At 54.9% G+C, this 14,966-nt stretch overlaps 2 protein-coding genes across 14 annotated transcripts; both read right to left on the minus strand.

Moving 5' to 3' along the window:
* Window positions 1-96: 96 nt before the first annotated feature.
* HEXIM1 (HEXIM P-TEFb complex subunit 1) lies at window positions 97-3,595 on the minus strand. Its single transcript, XM_041725349.1, has one exon. The coding sequence runs from the start codon at window positions 2,571-2,573 to the stop codon at window positions 1,494-1,496; it is 1,080 nt and encodes a 359-aa protein (XP_041581283.1). The 5' UTR covers window positions 2,574-3,595; the 3' UTR covers window positions 97-1,493.
* A 3,491-nt stretch (window positions 3,596-7,086) lies between these two features.
* On the minus strand, window positions 7,087-14,948 carry ACBD4 (acyl-CoA binding domain containing 4). 13 transcript variants are annotated; one of them, XM_041725601.1, is made up of 11 exons: window positions 14,833-14,948; window positions 13,249-13,411; window positions 13,014-13,143; window positions 12,641-12,761; window positions 12,485-12,569; window positions 12,076-12,196; window positions 11,741-11,827; window positions 11,352-11,422; window positions 11,185-11,260; window positions 10,469-10,599; window positions 7,087-7,775 (listed from the first exon to the last, which is right to left on the minus strand). In XM_041725601.1, exons 3-11 carry the CDS (start codon window positions 13,099-13,101, stop codon window positions 7,653-7,655), a joined length of 903 nt encoding a protein of 300 aa, XP_041581535.1. In that variant the 5' UTR covers window positions 13,102-13,143; window positions 13,249-13,411; window positions 14,833-14,948; the 3' UTR covers window positions 7,087-7,652. The 13 variants fall into 13 exon arrangements, with proteins under 13 accessions (XP_041581535.1, XP_041581534.1, XP_041581530.1 ...); XM_041725600.1 differs by having other exon boundaries at window positions 7,087-7,778; XM_041725596.1 differs by having other exon boundaries at window positions 7,087-7,778; window positions 11,185-11,263.
* Between the last annotated feature and the right edge of the window lie 18 nt (window positions 14,949-14,966).

Raw genomic sequence — 14,966 nt, forward strand, 5'->3', positions numbered from 1 at the left:
TGTACTAATGATTTGAGCAATGCATTTGCCTAGGGAAACACACAGGGCAGACGGAGATGGGCTGGATTAACCATGATGACGAAGGAACAATCATAATTTTAAGGAGACAGAAGTTTATTAAATACACCACAAGGGAGTGGTAGGCAGAACAGCAAAGGACAGATTGTCTGCCAACAAACATAACTTGTTACTATTTTGATTTGGGGGCAGAAATTGATTCCCAGAGCCTCCCTGCATTTTCAACAACAGAACTACTCCCGGGCCTAAAGCAGCTATTAGATTGAGACCAGGGGCTGTATGGGGGCTGGATGTGCAGGGTTCCCACTCAGTCCATAAGGACTTAATTTAGCTTCTCAACCAGAAGCTTTACATTTGATTTGCAATGAGGGGGAATTTCTAATTTTGGTTTGACCCTCAAAAGGTGGACAGTTCCCATTCCTTTTTTTAGTATAGGGAGCACCTAAGTATAAAGTAATTAGGGTAAGTCCTTGGAATGCCCCAAACAACTATTTCCTCTATAAATCCAATATTCCCTACCTCTAAGCGTCTTAACAAAGAACTGCCACACAAGTTTATCCAACCATTGCTTGCACTAAAAAAGCAAAGGGTTTACCAAGAGCTGTTTTCATTTATCCAGGAACTTCTTTCAGCCTTATTGGTGAGGTGAAAGGATCAGTAAAATCTATTTGTAGGAATGAAATGAGACTGTCAGTTTGTCTAACCTAACAAACTGCCAAATTAGGTTTACATTTTTGTTAATAGACTTTCCAATGGCTGTTGAGAAGCAGAATTAAATTTGAAGCTTCTAATCGTACTTTCTGCTCCATGAACACCTAACCCTGGTTTGTTTCTCCAGCTTAAAAAAGAAAACCAAGGCACTAGAAAGCAAGCACACTTAAGTGTTGAAGATAATCTTTATATTTTGCCTAAACTGTATATTTAGCACACTAAAACTCATCCAAGGGAAAAATCAGCAAATTGAAAATTGTCCCATTAAAGATTGTTTTCTTGCAAACTGACAAATTTAAGGATTTCTCTACCCCCCAATGCAATCACTTAAATCAGCACTATTTTGAATTAGCTCTAGAAATCACACTGAAACTATGTTACATTTACAAATATTAAATTTATTATAGCTAGAATGAATTTAATGGTTCTCAGATTTGGCCACCTTATAACTCCGTTTAAGGAGGGGATTTTTTTAACAGAAAAATGCATTATAACTTGGTCAAGTTACTTACACATTAAAAAAAAAAAAAACTTCTAAAAAGGAAAACAAAAGCAACCCTTCAGATTCACATAATTAAAGAACAGGAGAAAAGCACGCAAGCTACATCAAAGCTAAATTTACCAAACCAACCAAAGCCGGGGGGATTTTCTCTTCTGATTATGTGTCATAAAAAGGTCCACTGTCTTATATACACATGTGTATAATGTTACATTCCATCACTGTAAAAAGTCCCCTTTGCCCCCTCCCCCCAAAAAGTTTCAGTCTAGTCTCCAAACTTGGACAGCGGCGCTCGCTCCTGCTGCCGATGCAGTTCGTTCTCCGTCAGCAGCTGGAGGTTCTCGGCGCGCAGCCGGTCCAGCTCCAGCTCCAGCTCCCGCACGCGCGCGTCGTCGCCGCCCAGCCGCTTGCTTTCCAGCCGCAGCCGGTTATTCTCGTCCTCCATGCGTGAGAGGCACTTCTCCAGCTCCAGGTACTCTTTGATGAGCTCCTGCTTGCTCATGTTCTGCAGACTCTCCGCGTGGTACCGCTCATAGGTCTCCGAGAAGTCCCGCTGCAGAAACTCGCTGCCGTCTCCTCCCATCCCGTCGCTGCCCCCATCCTCCTCTCCCGCTTCTTCCATGAAGTCCTCATCGCTAGTGTCGTCGGATTTGGCAGCGGCCCGCTTGGGGTAGAGACCTGTTTTGAGATCCGGCTCTTCCTGGTCGTGATCATCCATGAGGAACTGCGTGGTGTTATAGGGTGCTACTGGCTGGCCCTTGGCGAACATCTCAGCTCGAATCCTTGAAGCTCGCAGGCTCTGTTTTTCGTCGAACTTTTTCTTCTCCTCCCAGGTTAGCTTGTAGTACGGTTTCCAATGCCGCTTCTTCTTGGAGGGGCGTCTCCTATGTTTTTTCTTGCCCAGCTGTCTCTGCTGCTGTCCCCACGCCTCCTCGCCCCCCGCAGCAGGAGCCCCCAACTTGTTGACCTCGGAATCAAGACATGGCTGTGCGAGAGGCTCGGCCTCGGGCTTCGGTTCCCCCCCAGCTGCCGGCGGGGAGGCTCCACCAGCAGACAAGTCGTCCCCATTCTGGCCCTTCTTGCCTGCTTCCGGACAGCTAGGTTCTGGACGGACCGGGGTCTGCAGGGGAGGTGGCTGCGGCCCCAAGCTCCCTTCCCCCTCCTGCCCCGGACGGCCACCCGACTGGGGGGACGCTCTCGATTGCCACCTACTGTCCTCCTCGGGCACGCGCTCCTCCGCGCCAGGGGGGCGATCGGGGTTCCGCTCATCGTGAACAGCAACAGCACCTGTACAGTTGCTAGTTTGAGGCTGGTGCTGGTATTCTGACAAGAGTGGCTCGGCCATGGCTAATAGAGTCCTCTTCTCGAAGTTTGAAAAATTTTGGCTGTAAGTCCTTAAGGAAAAAAGAGGTTTTCCTTTTCTTTTAAAAAATGTCCAGCAGAGTCCGCTTCGGTCTGTAATTCCTGAAGTGACGCCTTTAGCCAGTCCTTCTGTAAACAAACTCCAATTGCAACTTGGGAGAGCTCAAGTCAGTAAAGGGTTAAGTGCCCACAGCGCGGCCAGCTAGCGGGTCCAGGGGGTGCAGCAGCAGTAACAGTACGTAATGTGCTAAAGGGGTGGACCTCAAGCCTCCCCGCAGAGCGCCCCCACGATCGAGGAGTTGGTGGGCAAGGAGATGAGGTTAAGTCCAACGGGTTAAACCCAGCCCCGAAGGGGTTAAAACTACCCGATGACGCTGCCTCCGAGGGACCGAATCCACAAAGGGTTAAATCCCCTGCCGCAGAGCCCACAAGGGGTTAAAGTCCCAGAGTCACCTCCTCCCACTTCCACGGGTGTCGCTCCAACCCGAGCTCCCAGTTCCCTAGGCCCGGCCGGAGCCTCAGCCGAGGACAGACAAACTCATCTCCCCTTTGGCTCGATGCTCGGCTCAGCTCAGATCTCCACCGCCTCCTCCTCTTTTCCTCCCTCCCTCCTCCCCCTTCCGACAGCAACTCTTCCGCCTCCTCCCCCGACTTCCCCTCCCAACCTGCCTCTCCACCTGCCAACTTCCAACTGCTGCCTCCCAGCCCTCTGCACCCCTTTTATATAGAAGCCTAGCTGCCCCGCCCATGCGCATGCGTAGCGGAGTCCTCATCTTAGGAAGCTGGGAGTCGTAGTTCCCATCCTTCAGGCCCGCCGTGCTCGCGCGCCGTGCGACGTAGCCAATCCCAGTACGCGTAGGGGGCGACTTCCAGGCCGCCTCCTTCTATCGCATATCCCTCGCTAGAGAAACGTGAGTGTCCATTGGTCAGGAGTCACACGTCTTGCCGAAGAAGGGGAGCCAATCGCAGAGAAGAGAGGGCGGGCCTTGGGCCATACCATTCTGCTTCAGGAATACGAGAAGATTCCGTGGCCTCTGAGGGCCTACACAGAATATTTTTATGAAAAGGTGCGTTTTAAAGTGTATTATCGTATTCTATCCTCCGTGGAAGGGTTTCGAAGGTCATAAACGTTTGTTAGCTAAAGGAAGAAATGGTTCATCCCTAAAAAGTAGTCCCTACAGTGTAAAAGAGGATTAAATCCTATAAAGAGAGATGTTGGCCTATGGCTAATAGCTCTCGATTTTTAAGATTATAGGAATGGCTGCGAGGTGTGTGTGGTTAATGCCTGGGACTGACATTTGCGGAAGGATATTGCGAACACATTCTGTAAAAAAACGAAAAGCGTATGAAGAAGTAAACAAATGCAGAATAAAAAGTGCCGCCTTAAAGGGACAGTGTGACCGCTTTAGTGCAGCAAGCCAGGCCTAGGCCTCGGAGGATGAGAAGGCAGGTTCGAGTCCCGGGTGACTTCCCCCCGCGGACTTGCCTGGGACCGCTGCGGCCGAGTGGCGCAGCCCCAGTCCAGGCCTAGTCTTTCAAGGGCCGCCGCCCCAGGACCAGTGCAAAACGGTGGGCCGTGACCGAGCCTCTCGCCGGGGCGGGGATCTGGGAAGCGCGGGTGTGCGCCTGGGGCTCCCAGGAGACCCGGGGTGGCGGGCAGGCCTCGCCCTGGGGCCCGCAGCTTCTGTCGAAGAAAATGGCCTCCTGGGGCCGACTTGATCTCTTCACTTCCGAGCTGACTGGGACCATTTTCCTGAGCACAGACAAGGCAGTCCGGGCCAGCTGATGGACCTCTTGGGGGAAAGGTTCAGAATTAATCCTGAGTTTACAGGGGTCCCATCCGCAGAGGCTCTTCTCCCCAGTGGGTGCTGGGCAGCACTGAGAGGGAACGGAGCCAGAGGCTTCCCCGAGGAAGAGGTCTTGCCCAGAAATGGAGGCAGGGGGATGCTGGCCCAGGATTATGGGGTAGACTTAGAGGGTGGTGGTGTGTGACACAGTCTCCTTGAGAAAATTCTCCAGATTCCAAGCTCCAGCCCAGAGGACAGGGCCCCCGAGTAGCCCAAACTACTCTAATCATTTAGGCCTAAAAAATCTCAGCCTAATAACAGCCTCTCCCTCTTGCCACACACACTCGTGACCTATTCTTATTATTTCTTCCTTAATAGCAACATCTTACTTTCCAACGTATAACATTCTTTTACACACAATCATTTGACCCCACTGCAGCCCAGTGAGGCAGGGTAGGAATGATTGTCTCCATTTTAGAGATAAGAAATCTCTGAGAATCCGAGAAATGAAGTGACTTGTCCAAGGTCACATGACAACTAAGTGGCAATTCCTAGTTGAAGATCTCCCTGACCTTCGTGTCATTTTTCTTTCACAAACAAAATTCTCTTTTTTACTCAAGAACTTTGGATTTAGTTCCTTTCATTTCCAACAGCTTCAGTCTAATTAAAGCCCTCATTTCTTCATTTAGCAAATATTTGTTAGGCAGGAACAATGATGAATAAAATGTCATCCACATGGACAGTGTGGAGAGAGGCCATTAAACCATGGTGAGCCAAAATGGCAAATGAAGAAAATCCGGGTAGATAGGAGATTGTGAGCTGCTCAGTAGTTGGGAATTATGGACAGGATTTGTGGAGGACATATCTTCCTGGGTTTCTTGGAAGGATGGAGGGTTTTCAGGCCCTGCATCATGAAGGGCATTTTATAAAGAGCAAGCATCGTTTCCAAAGGACTTGTCTGGGAACTCAGGAGTGGTTCCATGGGGAGGCGGCAATGGGCATGCCACAAGGGAGAGGCAAGCAAGAGTGCCTCTGAGGCACATCCAGATGTTTTGAAACCGACCACCCCAGACCCTGGGCTTCCAAGAACTCTAAAAGCCTGCCCTCCTTTGTGCTCCTTCATCAGCCATGCAAGAGGCCTCCCTGTGAGCAAGAAATGCCCCCTCACACTGAGAGTTCGCATCCTGAGGAAAAGAGGTTTTGCAGAAAACTTGGAGTCCGAGATCTCTTCATTGTTAACACATTTTCAGCCTCCAGAAGACTCCTGGGTACCCTCATTCAGGGGGATCGAAAAGTACAGCTGAGCCCAGCCACCCTCAATTTACTGGACCAGGCTCCTTTGTCCTATGTGAGGAGGGGTGGGCAGAGTGATAGGTCGTGGAATTCTAGAATTCTGTCAAACAAGAGGCCAGGCACCTTGGTATTAGCTGAGTTTTAACCCAATGCCGGGCATTTTACATGTCCTCGTCATTTAAAACCTAGGACTGCCTTATAAAGGGGTCTTCATCCTTATTTTACAAACAAGGCAAACCAGGTTCGGAGCAGTTGAGTCTCTTGCCCAAGTGCCACAGCTAGCCGTATGCCCGTGCCCGCATCCCCAGCGCCACTTTGGTCCCTCTCCTGCTGCTGCCCATCCTTAACACGAGGGTTTATTCAGTCTCTCTTCCTGGGCCCCTGGGCTTGACCGTAGAGCACCAGCGCCGGCGTGTCTGCCCTGGGGGACGCCCCCCACACCTTGAGAGGACTGACGGCCTGATTGAGGCTTCTAGTGGGTCCAGTGATAGCCCACTTTGGGCAGTGGTCAAGGCCGGGGGCTGACAGAAGGAACTCGGGAGTTTAGGGGTCTCCAAGAAGGGGCCTTTCAGAACTGCCTCTTCTTCCTCACCGCGGGCAGGAAGGTCCTGGGGCCCAGGGGTGGCAACTGCAGGGGCTCGAGGCTGCTGCGGCCTCCGCGGCCGCCCCCCCCCCCCCCGAGGCCTCTCGGGCGCTAACACTAGGAGGCGCTCGGAGTGCCGCTGCTAGAGCCGGGGAGCCTGGGGGGAGGCGCGACAGGGCTGCCGCAGACCGGAGGGAGGCCGGGGCCGCCAGGCGGTGGGAAAAAGAAGTTCGGAGCCCGAGCAGCCGGCGGCCCCCGCAGCGCCGTGCCCAGGCGGGCGCTCTGCCCACCCCGACGGGGGCTCCCGGCCCCGCCCCCGCTCCTTAGGGCGGGGCGGGGACTAGGCTCCGGCTGAGTCTTGGCCTTCCAGAAAGTTCTCTGGGAAGGCCCGAGCTCGGAGGTCACGGGCGGGGGGCACCAGGAGCGAGCAGCTGTGGAGAGGGAGGCGGGCGGTGGGCACTTCCGGGGCCGTGGTCCGGGGCCCCATCCCTGCGGCCCGCGCAAGGGGCAGCGAGCAGCAGCCCTTCTCTCCGGGCGGGGACCGGGTCCCGCCGCCTCCCTCGCTTCCCGTCCCCCCCCACCGGCGACGGGGTGGGGGGCGGGGCCGCATCTTGGCCCCACCCCGGCCGCCCCGCCCGCAGGCGCGCCCTCCACCCCCGCCCCCCTCGGGCCCGGGGCCCCTGTGCTCCCTGCTCGGGCCGCGGGAGGGTAGACTGCCGGCCTCTCGGGACCGTCCTCGGGGGCGCTGGGGGAGGGGCAGGGAAGACACTTGTGCCTTGCGCGCCAGACCCGGCTTCCCGCCTCGCTCCGTGGGGATCCAGACGGCAAAAAGATGAAGGTCTTATTTTATTTAGTGAAACATTCATTGCAAGTGAATCTTCCGTGAAGACGTCCTGAGTGTACGTGTGCAGGGGGAGGGAGGCCAGCGAAACGGAGCTCGCTCCCCTCCCCCCAACTCGGCCGGGCCTCCTGGCCTCCCTCCCGCAGCCTCCCAGCCAATCATTTTCCCAGGCCCCAGCCCAAGTCCCAACTTGCCCAAGAGCTGGGCCTCCACCGGGAGAGGCCGGGGTGGGAGAAGAGTCAGGTGACCCAGTGGCTGGGGAGGGCAGAGGCTGACCAGGCAGCCCCGCCCCCGAGTCACGGCCAACCCAGGCCCGGGGGCGTGCACCACTCCTGCACCGGTGTTTGGGCGGGAGGGGAGAAGGCGTCCGTGTGAAGTCGTGGGGAAGGATGGGCTCTTAAATGGCCCCCAAGTAAGGAGCGGTGCACAGGCAAACACTGAGTGGTGGGGGCCGGAGTTAATGCTGTTCTTCTCCTAAACCTAGGAAGGCTCAGGACACAACAGGACAAGGGGGCTCAGAGCCACCTTAATTGGCTGCGGAGAGCCCTCCACTGAGAGTCACCTCTTCTGGGTCCGAAATGTTCGGAAGAGCCACTGGACGATGAAGGGCCACAGGAGGAAGAAGAGCAGCGTGGGGCCGGAGAGCCTGAGGGGCCACGGCCGGGCACTGGGCGGGGTCCTCTGCTGCCGAGAGGGAGGGAGTCAGGGGCCAGCCCAGGCTACAGCACAGACTGGGCCCTCCTGAGGAAGCTTCTTCCAGAACTAAGAGGGAGCTTCTGTCTCCCTAAGACTGTAAGAAGTGGGGCAAAGAAGGCACTACCCCCACATCTGTACCACTAGAAGGGAAGGGATCCTGATGTCCCCAGTGTGTCCCTGCCAGCTGACCTCAAGTTCCCTCCCACCCTCCTCCCAGGGCAATCCAGGTGCCGGGGGGCTGGAGGGGCTGGCTGCCTCGTGGAGACTGGCTTCTAGGGTATCTCTTCTGGCCACACAGCAGTGGTCCTGGTGGTATGGCTTGGACACCCAATATTATAAAGGATGTGCCACATATTTCAAATGGTACTCAGATTTTAGTTTCTAAATATCATTAGAAACTAAAAGCCAGGACTCCTTGGAGAAGTGGTTAATTCCAGGTCTGGAGCAGAGAAGGTAGAGGTGAATGTGGGACATCTTGTACCAGAAAGCAAGGAAGCTTTTAAAGATTAATGAGGTCATGTTATAAGAACATAGGACCCAGCTTGAAAGGGTCTCCATTGACCAAAATTGTGACAATGTAAAGCATCACAAAGAATTAATTTCAGTTGATTGAAATACCGAATCTTTAAAATCCATTAGTCCATGATGATACTCAAAGAGAAAGTTGGAAATTTGTCACCATTGAGGTGGCTGTTAAATCAACTCCTTACTTTGGGTAATTAAAGAGAAAGAATTAACCTTTATTCTGCCTTTACATAAGTAAAACCCTAGATGAAATTCTACAGAAAAGTGACACCTAACATATGGTAAAGGAATAATAGAATTTAAAAGTCAGCATTTCTTTTCCAAATAAAGGATTGACCCAGGCAAGGGTTATCCATCAACTATCAAAAATCATGTGGCCAGTGGGGTTAATGGGGAGCTGGACATTGCCTAGCTGCAAAAGGAAAACATGACTTAGCAGTGATGGGATCAGAATGTCACCCCTTCCTCATCCATGCAAGCATCATTAATAGTGGGACATCCATGTCTGTGTCCCTGGTGTGAAGAGCATCTTATCTGACATAATATGGTCATGTAATGACCAGCCTCAGAGATAATTGGAAAGACCCAAAAAGGAACATTCTACAGGACCACTGCACTGGCCCTGTCAGTAGCAAGGAAGAAGGGCTAGTCTAGATGAAAGGGGTCTCAAAGGACAGAGGAACCAAAGGCAGCACATGCGCCAGGAAGGGACAGGCCGGGCAGAGCAGCTGGCAAAGGTGATTTCAGGACAAATGGGGAGATTGCAGTTTGGATTGGGTATTTGATGATATGAAGAAATCATGTGTGCTAAAATGTTGTCATTTGGGCTAGGTAGTAGAACGTTCTTATTTTTAGAGATGGAAAACTGACTATTTTGGGGTGGAAATCTTTAAAATCTTCAGCATATAAAATTAGTTAAAGGTAAAATAAGAAAGAGAGAGAGAAAGAAAAAGGAAAAGAAAAAGAAAGGAAAGGGAAAAAAAAAGAAGATAAAGCTTTGCGGGATGGGTGTTGAAAGGTGGGTCTGAGGAAATCCCTGCCACCCTGGCTGCCACCCACAGTGTCAAGGGGATCAGCGGTAACCCAAGGGATCCCGCACATCCAGCAATTCAGCTGTCTCCTGCCCCTACCACCCTAGGTTTCTCAGGAACAGACCCACGCAGAGTTGATGGTGAGTCCCAGCTGCGGAGGGAAACAGACCTGGGGCCATTCCCAGCTCCATCACCTGAGGTTAGTAATAACAGTAGTAGCAACAATGGAAGGGGCATTATCTCATCTAATCCTCACAGCAGCTCTGTGAGGTTCCTCCAGGCCCTGTGTCCTCAGGTGAATTCCCCAGCCTCTCAGAGACTTGGTGTCCTCTTCCGTAAAAGGGAAATGAAAAAGCAAACCTAGAGGCAGCTGGGTGGCTCAGGGGTTGAGCATCTGCCTTTGGCTCAGGTCATGACCCCAGGGTCCTGGAATCGAGTCCCGCATCAGATTCCCTGCAGGGAGCCTGCTTTTCCTTCTGCCTGTGTCTCTGCCTCTCTGTGTGTTTCTCATGAATAAATAAATAAACTCTTAAAAATAAAAAAGCAAACCTAGTTCATAGGGTTGTGTGGATTACGTGAGATAACATAAATCCTGGGTTTGGCACTAAGCGGGGGCTCCAGAAATGGTAACTGTGACTGCTTGTGAGCTCAGGACCCCAGGTGCCCAGGTGTAAGGGGCAAGCAGATCTAGGAGCAGAGTGGAGAGAGTAGGGGGACGAGGGCTGCACTGTTTGGGAGCAAACCCTAAATCTGGGAACAGAAGTCATGAAGGGGCACCAGGGAGCCCCAGCTCACCAGGGAGCCCCAGCCCCAGTGGAAGGAGCAAACACATCCTGGCCTTCCAGACCGCTTGCTGGAATTTGTCCTCACACTCACTTTCTCCTCCAGCAGAGGAAAAGCAGAAAGGAGGGCCCTTCCCACCCTCCCTTCCAGGCTGGAAGCACTTCCGTCCCCCCTGCCTGCTCTGCCTGTGACAGGAGCCACACCATTCTCTGCAGAAGTCAGAGATGTGGGCCAGTGGATAGTTAGGACCAAAAGACACAAGTGGCACCATGAGGAGCCTGGAGGAGAGCCCCATGGAGCTCGGCCCCAATCTCGCCTGGGGCCTTGGGGGTAGCTCACCTGCTCCGGGAGGCTGGGCATACTCTCGAGGCTCTGCAGTCTCCCCTGGACATCCCGCATGCTCTCTTGCAGTGCCCGAACTGTCCCCACTAGCCACGTGTCCAATTCCTGGGGCCCCATCAGGCTGCCCTCTGAAGAGCACAGACACACAAGGAAGGGGACTCAGAAGGCAACTCGGCTGGGGAAAGGGTGGTGGCAGGCTGGGGCAGGCCTGGGGAAAAGTAATAGCGTGAAATCCCTTATAAAGTGTGTCTTTTATAATAAAGTCCATCCATGTGGCTGAGTAACAGGTGGCCACGGGTTTGAATCCCAACACTGTCACTTGGCTGTGTGACTCTGGGTAAGCCAGAAACTTCTCTGAGACTCATTTTGTCATATGAAAATTAGGGCAAGAGGTCATTGTCTTCACAGGATGCCTTACTCAGAGGAATAAAGGAGATAACATTTATGAGAGTGCCCCTTAAGGGGTGTGGCACACTGGAAGTTCTAGAAGGAGATAGGACAGAAATCATTATCCTTTGACAGTCTCAAATGGAAAGCCTTCAGAGAGGGGGCCAGGCAGGGACTTTGGCCATCCAGGCTGGCATCTGGCTGTTAGGCAAGTGCCCGCTGCTGGACTTTCACCTCCGCCCCAAGAGGGCAGTCAAGGGAAAGCCTGTGGCACACTAGAGCCATAAGGAATGGCAGAGTGAGTGAAAGGCTGGGCAAGGGCTCACCTTTCTCTGCAGGGAGCATGGAGCTGTTTCTGGTGTCAGGCTCTCCTCCAGGGGCTCCCTTCTGCTCTGTCCAAACCTGCTGAGATGAGTCACAAGGTCCAGGGGTGGGGGTAGAGCAGCCAAGGCACAGGGGGTTGGAGAAGGCAAGGAATGAGGGGTAGTCTCACCAGCTCAGGTTCCAGCTGCTCCAGGGAATCACAGAAAACCTCAGAGTCCAGGTCCTTAGGTGGCTGGGACTCTGGGCAAGGGGATAGGTAACATTAGTGACAAGAGGGAGGCGATGGAAGAAGAAGGATGTGAAATGGGGCAGAGGCACCTGTTCAGGGGCCATTAGAGACACTGCCACAGGAGGCAGAGATGGGTCCCAGGAGTGAGATCCTGGAAATGGAATCCCAAAAACTGTCCCCTGGCCCTTGCAAGCACAGGAGGTCTCCGTATGTGTGCCCCTGAGGTGTGACATCCAGCCTTCTCTCCTTACCCATCCCACTGGGAGCCCCCCACCCACTACCAGTCTGGGTTTGGTTTGGCTCTCTGTCCCTGTGGCCCAGGCACTGACCTGGACTTGGGGGTTCGAGTTCCCTGGGGAGGCAAGGAGGCTCTGGGGTAGCCCCAACATCTCCATTCAGCACCTGCTCTCTCCAACCTGCTGAGACAGCACCCAGAGGTGGGACTGGGAAGAGGCTGGTGCTTCCCAGGGAAATCAGCCCCTGCTCCCCATCAGCCATGAGCTCTCCCTAAGACCCACTCCATCAGGGGCACTGGTTGGAGTCCCTACAGGGACATCACCTGGAGCCCTGTGCCCCTAAATCCCCCTTCAACTGAGCAGCCCCTCCACCTGGACCCAAGAAAATTCACTCAGCACTTGTAGAGCTCACAACCTGGGGGCCTGACCTGTGACCCTTCTCAGGAAGGTTTCCGGGGGCCTTGGCATATCAGGGATCACCCGGTACAAGGGCTCGAAGTGAGCAAACATGTCCTCTGCCACCGCGCCCAGGGGCACTGTGTCAATCACCTGTGGGAGAGGGGGTCTATCAGGTAGGCGCCAGCCCCTCCTGCTGCCATCCTCTTACCCCACCTTGAGCTGGGTCCCTTCCACCCTGACCCTGCCCTGCCATGCCCCTCCACCCTGGGCCCAGTCAGGGACCAGAGACAGACGGAGCTGGGGAGATAGCATGAAGGTGGTAATTCCCACAAGTGTGTCAACGTGCAGGAAACATCATGGAGGTCAGCGCCGAAGGGTGGAAGGCAGGCCACCTAGCTGGGACCTTGGGGACAGAAAAAGCCCACAGCCTCGCCCTACCTTCTGTGCCACCAGCTTCATCTCAGTGATGTAGGCAGACATGGCCTCTTCCCTGCTCATCTTGCCCAGGCTGTTCCAGGCATCCCTGGGGGGCAGAGAGCTGTGAGGGGCTGGTTGACAGCTGAGGCCTGTTTGCCCAGCTGGTAGGGAGCTCACCACTTATATCGTCCAATTGGGTCCCAGAACCCAGGCCGGGGGATCAGGCAGGGTCCCATGGTAGCTTGCTTGTAGTAGCTGTAGAATCTCAGCATCTCTTCATAGGAGGGGCGGTAAGAGCCTGGGCAGGAGGGGTGGAGGTGGAAGGCAGAGCATCACCCCAAGCTCCAAGAGTGGAGGTGGGGGGAGACCCACTCTTGGAATGGGCAGAGATGGCGAGGTGTCCCACCCAGGGGGACAGGGGCAGGAGGTAGAGGAGATCCCCAAGGCAGCCCAGGCAGGGACTTATCTGCATAAACTGCAGGGATCAGAGCCTGGCAGGAGGCAGACCCCAATCTTCTTGACCCTCAAATGCAGGTCTTCGTGCCCTCACCATTCTTGGGCAGGTTCTGAATGACACTGACTGCGGCCTGGAACTGTTTTTGGTAGTCCGGTTCTGGGCTTTCATTCTCGGTACCCATACCCAGCGGCTCGGAGCCCGGGGGACCTATTTTTGAGCGACTCTGCAAGAACAAGCCTCCGTGTGAGCAGACCTCCACGATCCACCCTGGCCAACAACTCAGTAAACCACTGATCCACTTTCCAGAGGGGCAGACTAAGCTCTCGACCTGAGTGAGATACCCTGTGGGCGGGGTCAGAAGCTGAGAAGATTCCTTTCCAAACACCAGGGCGGCGTGGGTGGGGCCAGGGTGGGCGCAGAGGACCTCGGTGGGTGGGTGAAGGCAGGTGTCAAAGGTCGTCGTTCCTCCTCTAGATGCACATCTCCAACCCCTGGCCAGGAGAACCGGCAAGCCGAGCGGAGTCAGGGTGGGGCCAATAGACTCTCACCCTGGTCCCCCACCCGCTCTGCCCTAGGGTCCCCTAACCCCAGCCGCCTGGCCGCCTGGCACTCACCCTGCAGCTCCCACCACCCGGACCTAGGTCCTTGGTCGCCACTAGCCGGAGGCTTCCGACTGACCTCCGGGCCCAATCTGACCGGGATGTGGACGCAGGGGGAAAATTTAAGCCAATGAGAGAGCCCGTTTCAGCTTCTCCTTCTATACCTCAGCCACTCAGCGCGGCCCTTTCAAAATTATGCAAATAGTTTAGCTGTGCCTCTCCCAATCAGTCGAGGCGGATCCACCGGCGGCTCCCCGACCATGTAGGGGCCAGAGGCGGGAGGAAGCGCCACCCGGTGGACGTAGGGAAAAGACGCGGAGTCCTCGCGCCCCCTGGTGGAAGCCCGCGTCCATTAGCCGCACCCCGGTCCTGCAGAGCCCAGCGACCCAGCTCAGCTCCTCAGATCCTTCTAGGCGCTGGAGATTAAAAAAGGGAGTCATGCCCCGGCAGAAGAGGGGGTTCTGGAGGAGGGGCATTGGAGCTGAGTTTTGGAACCTGTCAGTAGTAGGCCAAGAGAAGAATGAGGGAGATCATTCCTGGAGGAAGGAATTGCAGGATCAAAATGCAGAAAGAATATCCCGACAGGGGTGAGGACCCCAACCAGTACGTCGAATCTCTCGGTCGAGGATATCTGAGAACGGACTCGAGCAAGTAGGTTGGCAAATCTAGGTCTTGAGGAACTAAGCTGTCTCTTGGAGATGCCACGCTCTGGACCGCCGCCTAGTGGCGCTGTGCGCCCAGCTCTCCGCACCCATCCTAGGGCAGTAGCTGCAGACAACCCTAACATGGTTAGTCTCCTGCCATCCCACCCTTGGAGGACAGATATTCTGACGGTTTCATAAATAGTAAGAGAACGCATAAGGCGATGGCCAGGGCCCACACTCCACACTCACTCACAGGTTGATGTCACGGACACCTACACGGGGTGCGGCGGCCTTCCTGGGGCGCCAACCCATCCCAGCCTCGAACACAGAACCCGAGTTCAGCCGGGGATTCTAGAAAGTGCACCCCATCTTTCCCAGCTTTGAGACTTGTGCCGCTGAGGGGCCAGCAACTGGCCTGGCGCAGAGAGGGTTAATCCTATGACGTCACAGCCAGAGTCTTCCTACCCCCCACCCACCACTTCCCGCTCCCCCCACCTCCAGTTCGGGTTGCCCTCCCGCCTGGCTCAGTTCTCGGGGTTCTCTCGGCTTTCCGGGCGGGCCCGAGGACCCCGGGCCCAGGACGAGCCGGGGGCCCCGCAGAATCGGCTCCCTTCTGAGGCCTCCGGGCGGGACGGGGCAGGAGAAGGTGGAGAGGGGTCCCGAGTCCACCTCGAGTCGGGGTCCCGAGAACGCAGGGGGAGTCTGCCGCAGGACCATCCTCGGCCCTCCTCTGGCCCCCCAGCCCCCGATTTGGGGCGGAGGTCACCGGTGGGGCCGGGATCCGAGGACCGCTGCGAGGACGA

The sequence above is a fragment of the Vulpes lagopus genome, chromosome 12, assembly GCF_018345385.1.
Source record: "Vulpes lagopus strain Blue_001 chromosome 12, ASM1834538v1, whole genome shotgun sequence".
In the NCBI taxonomy this organism is placed as follows: Eukaryota; Metazoa; Chordata; class Mammalia; order Carnivora; family Canidae; genus Vulpes; species Vulpes lagopus.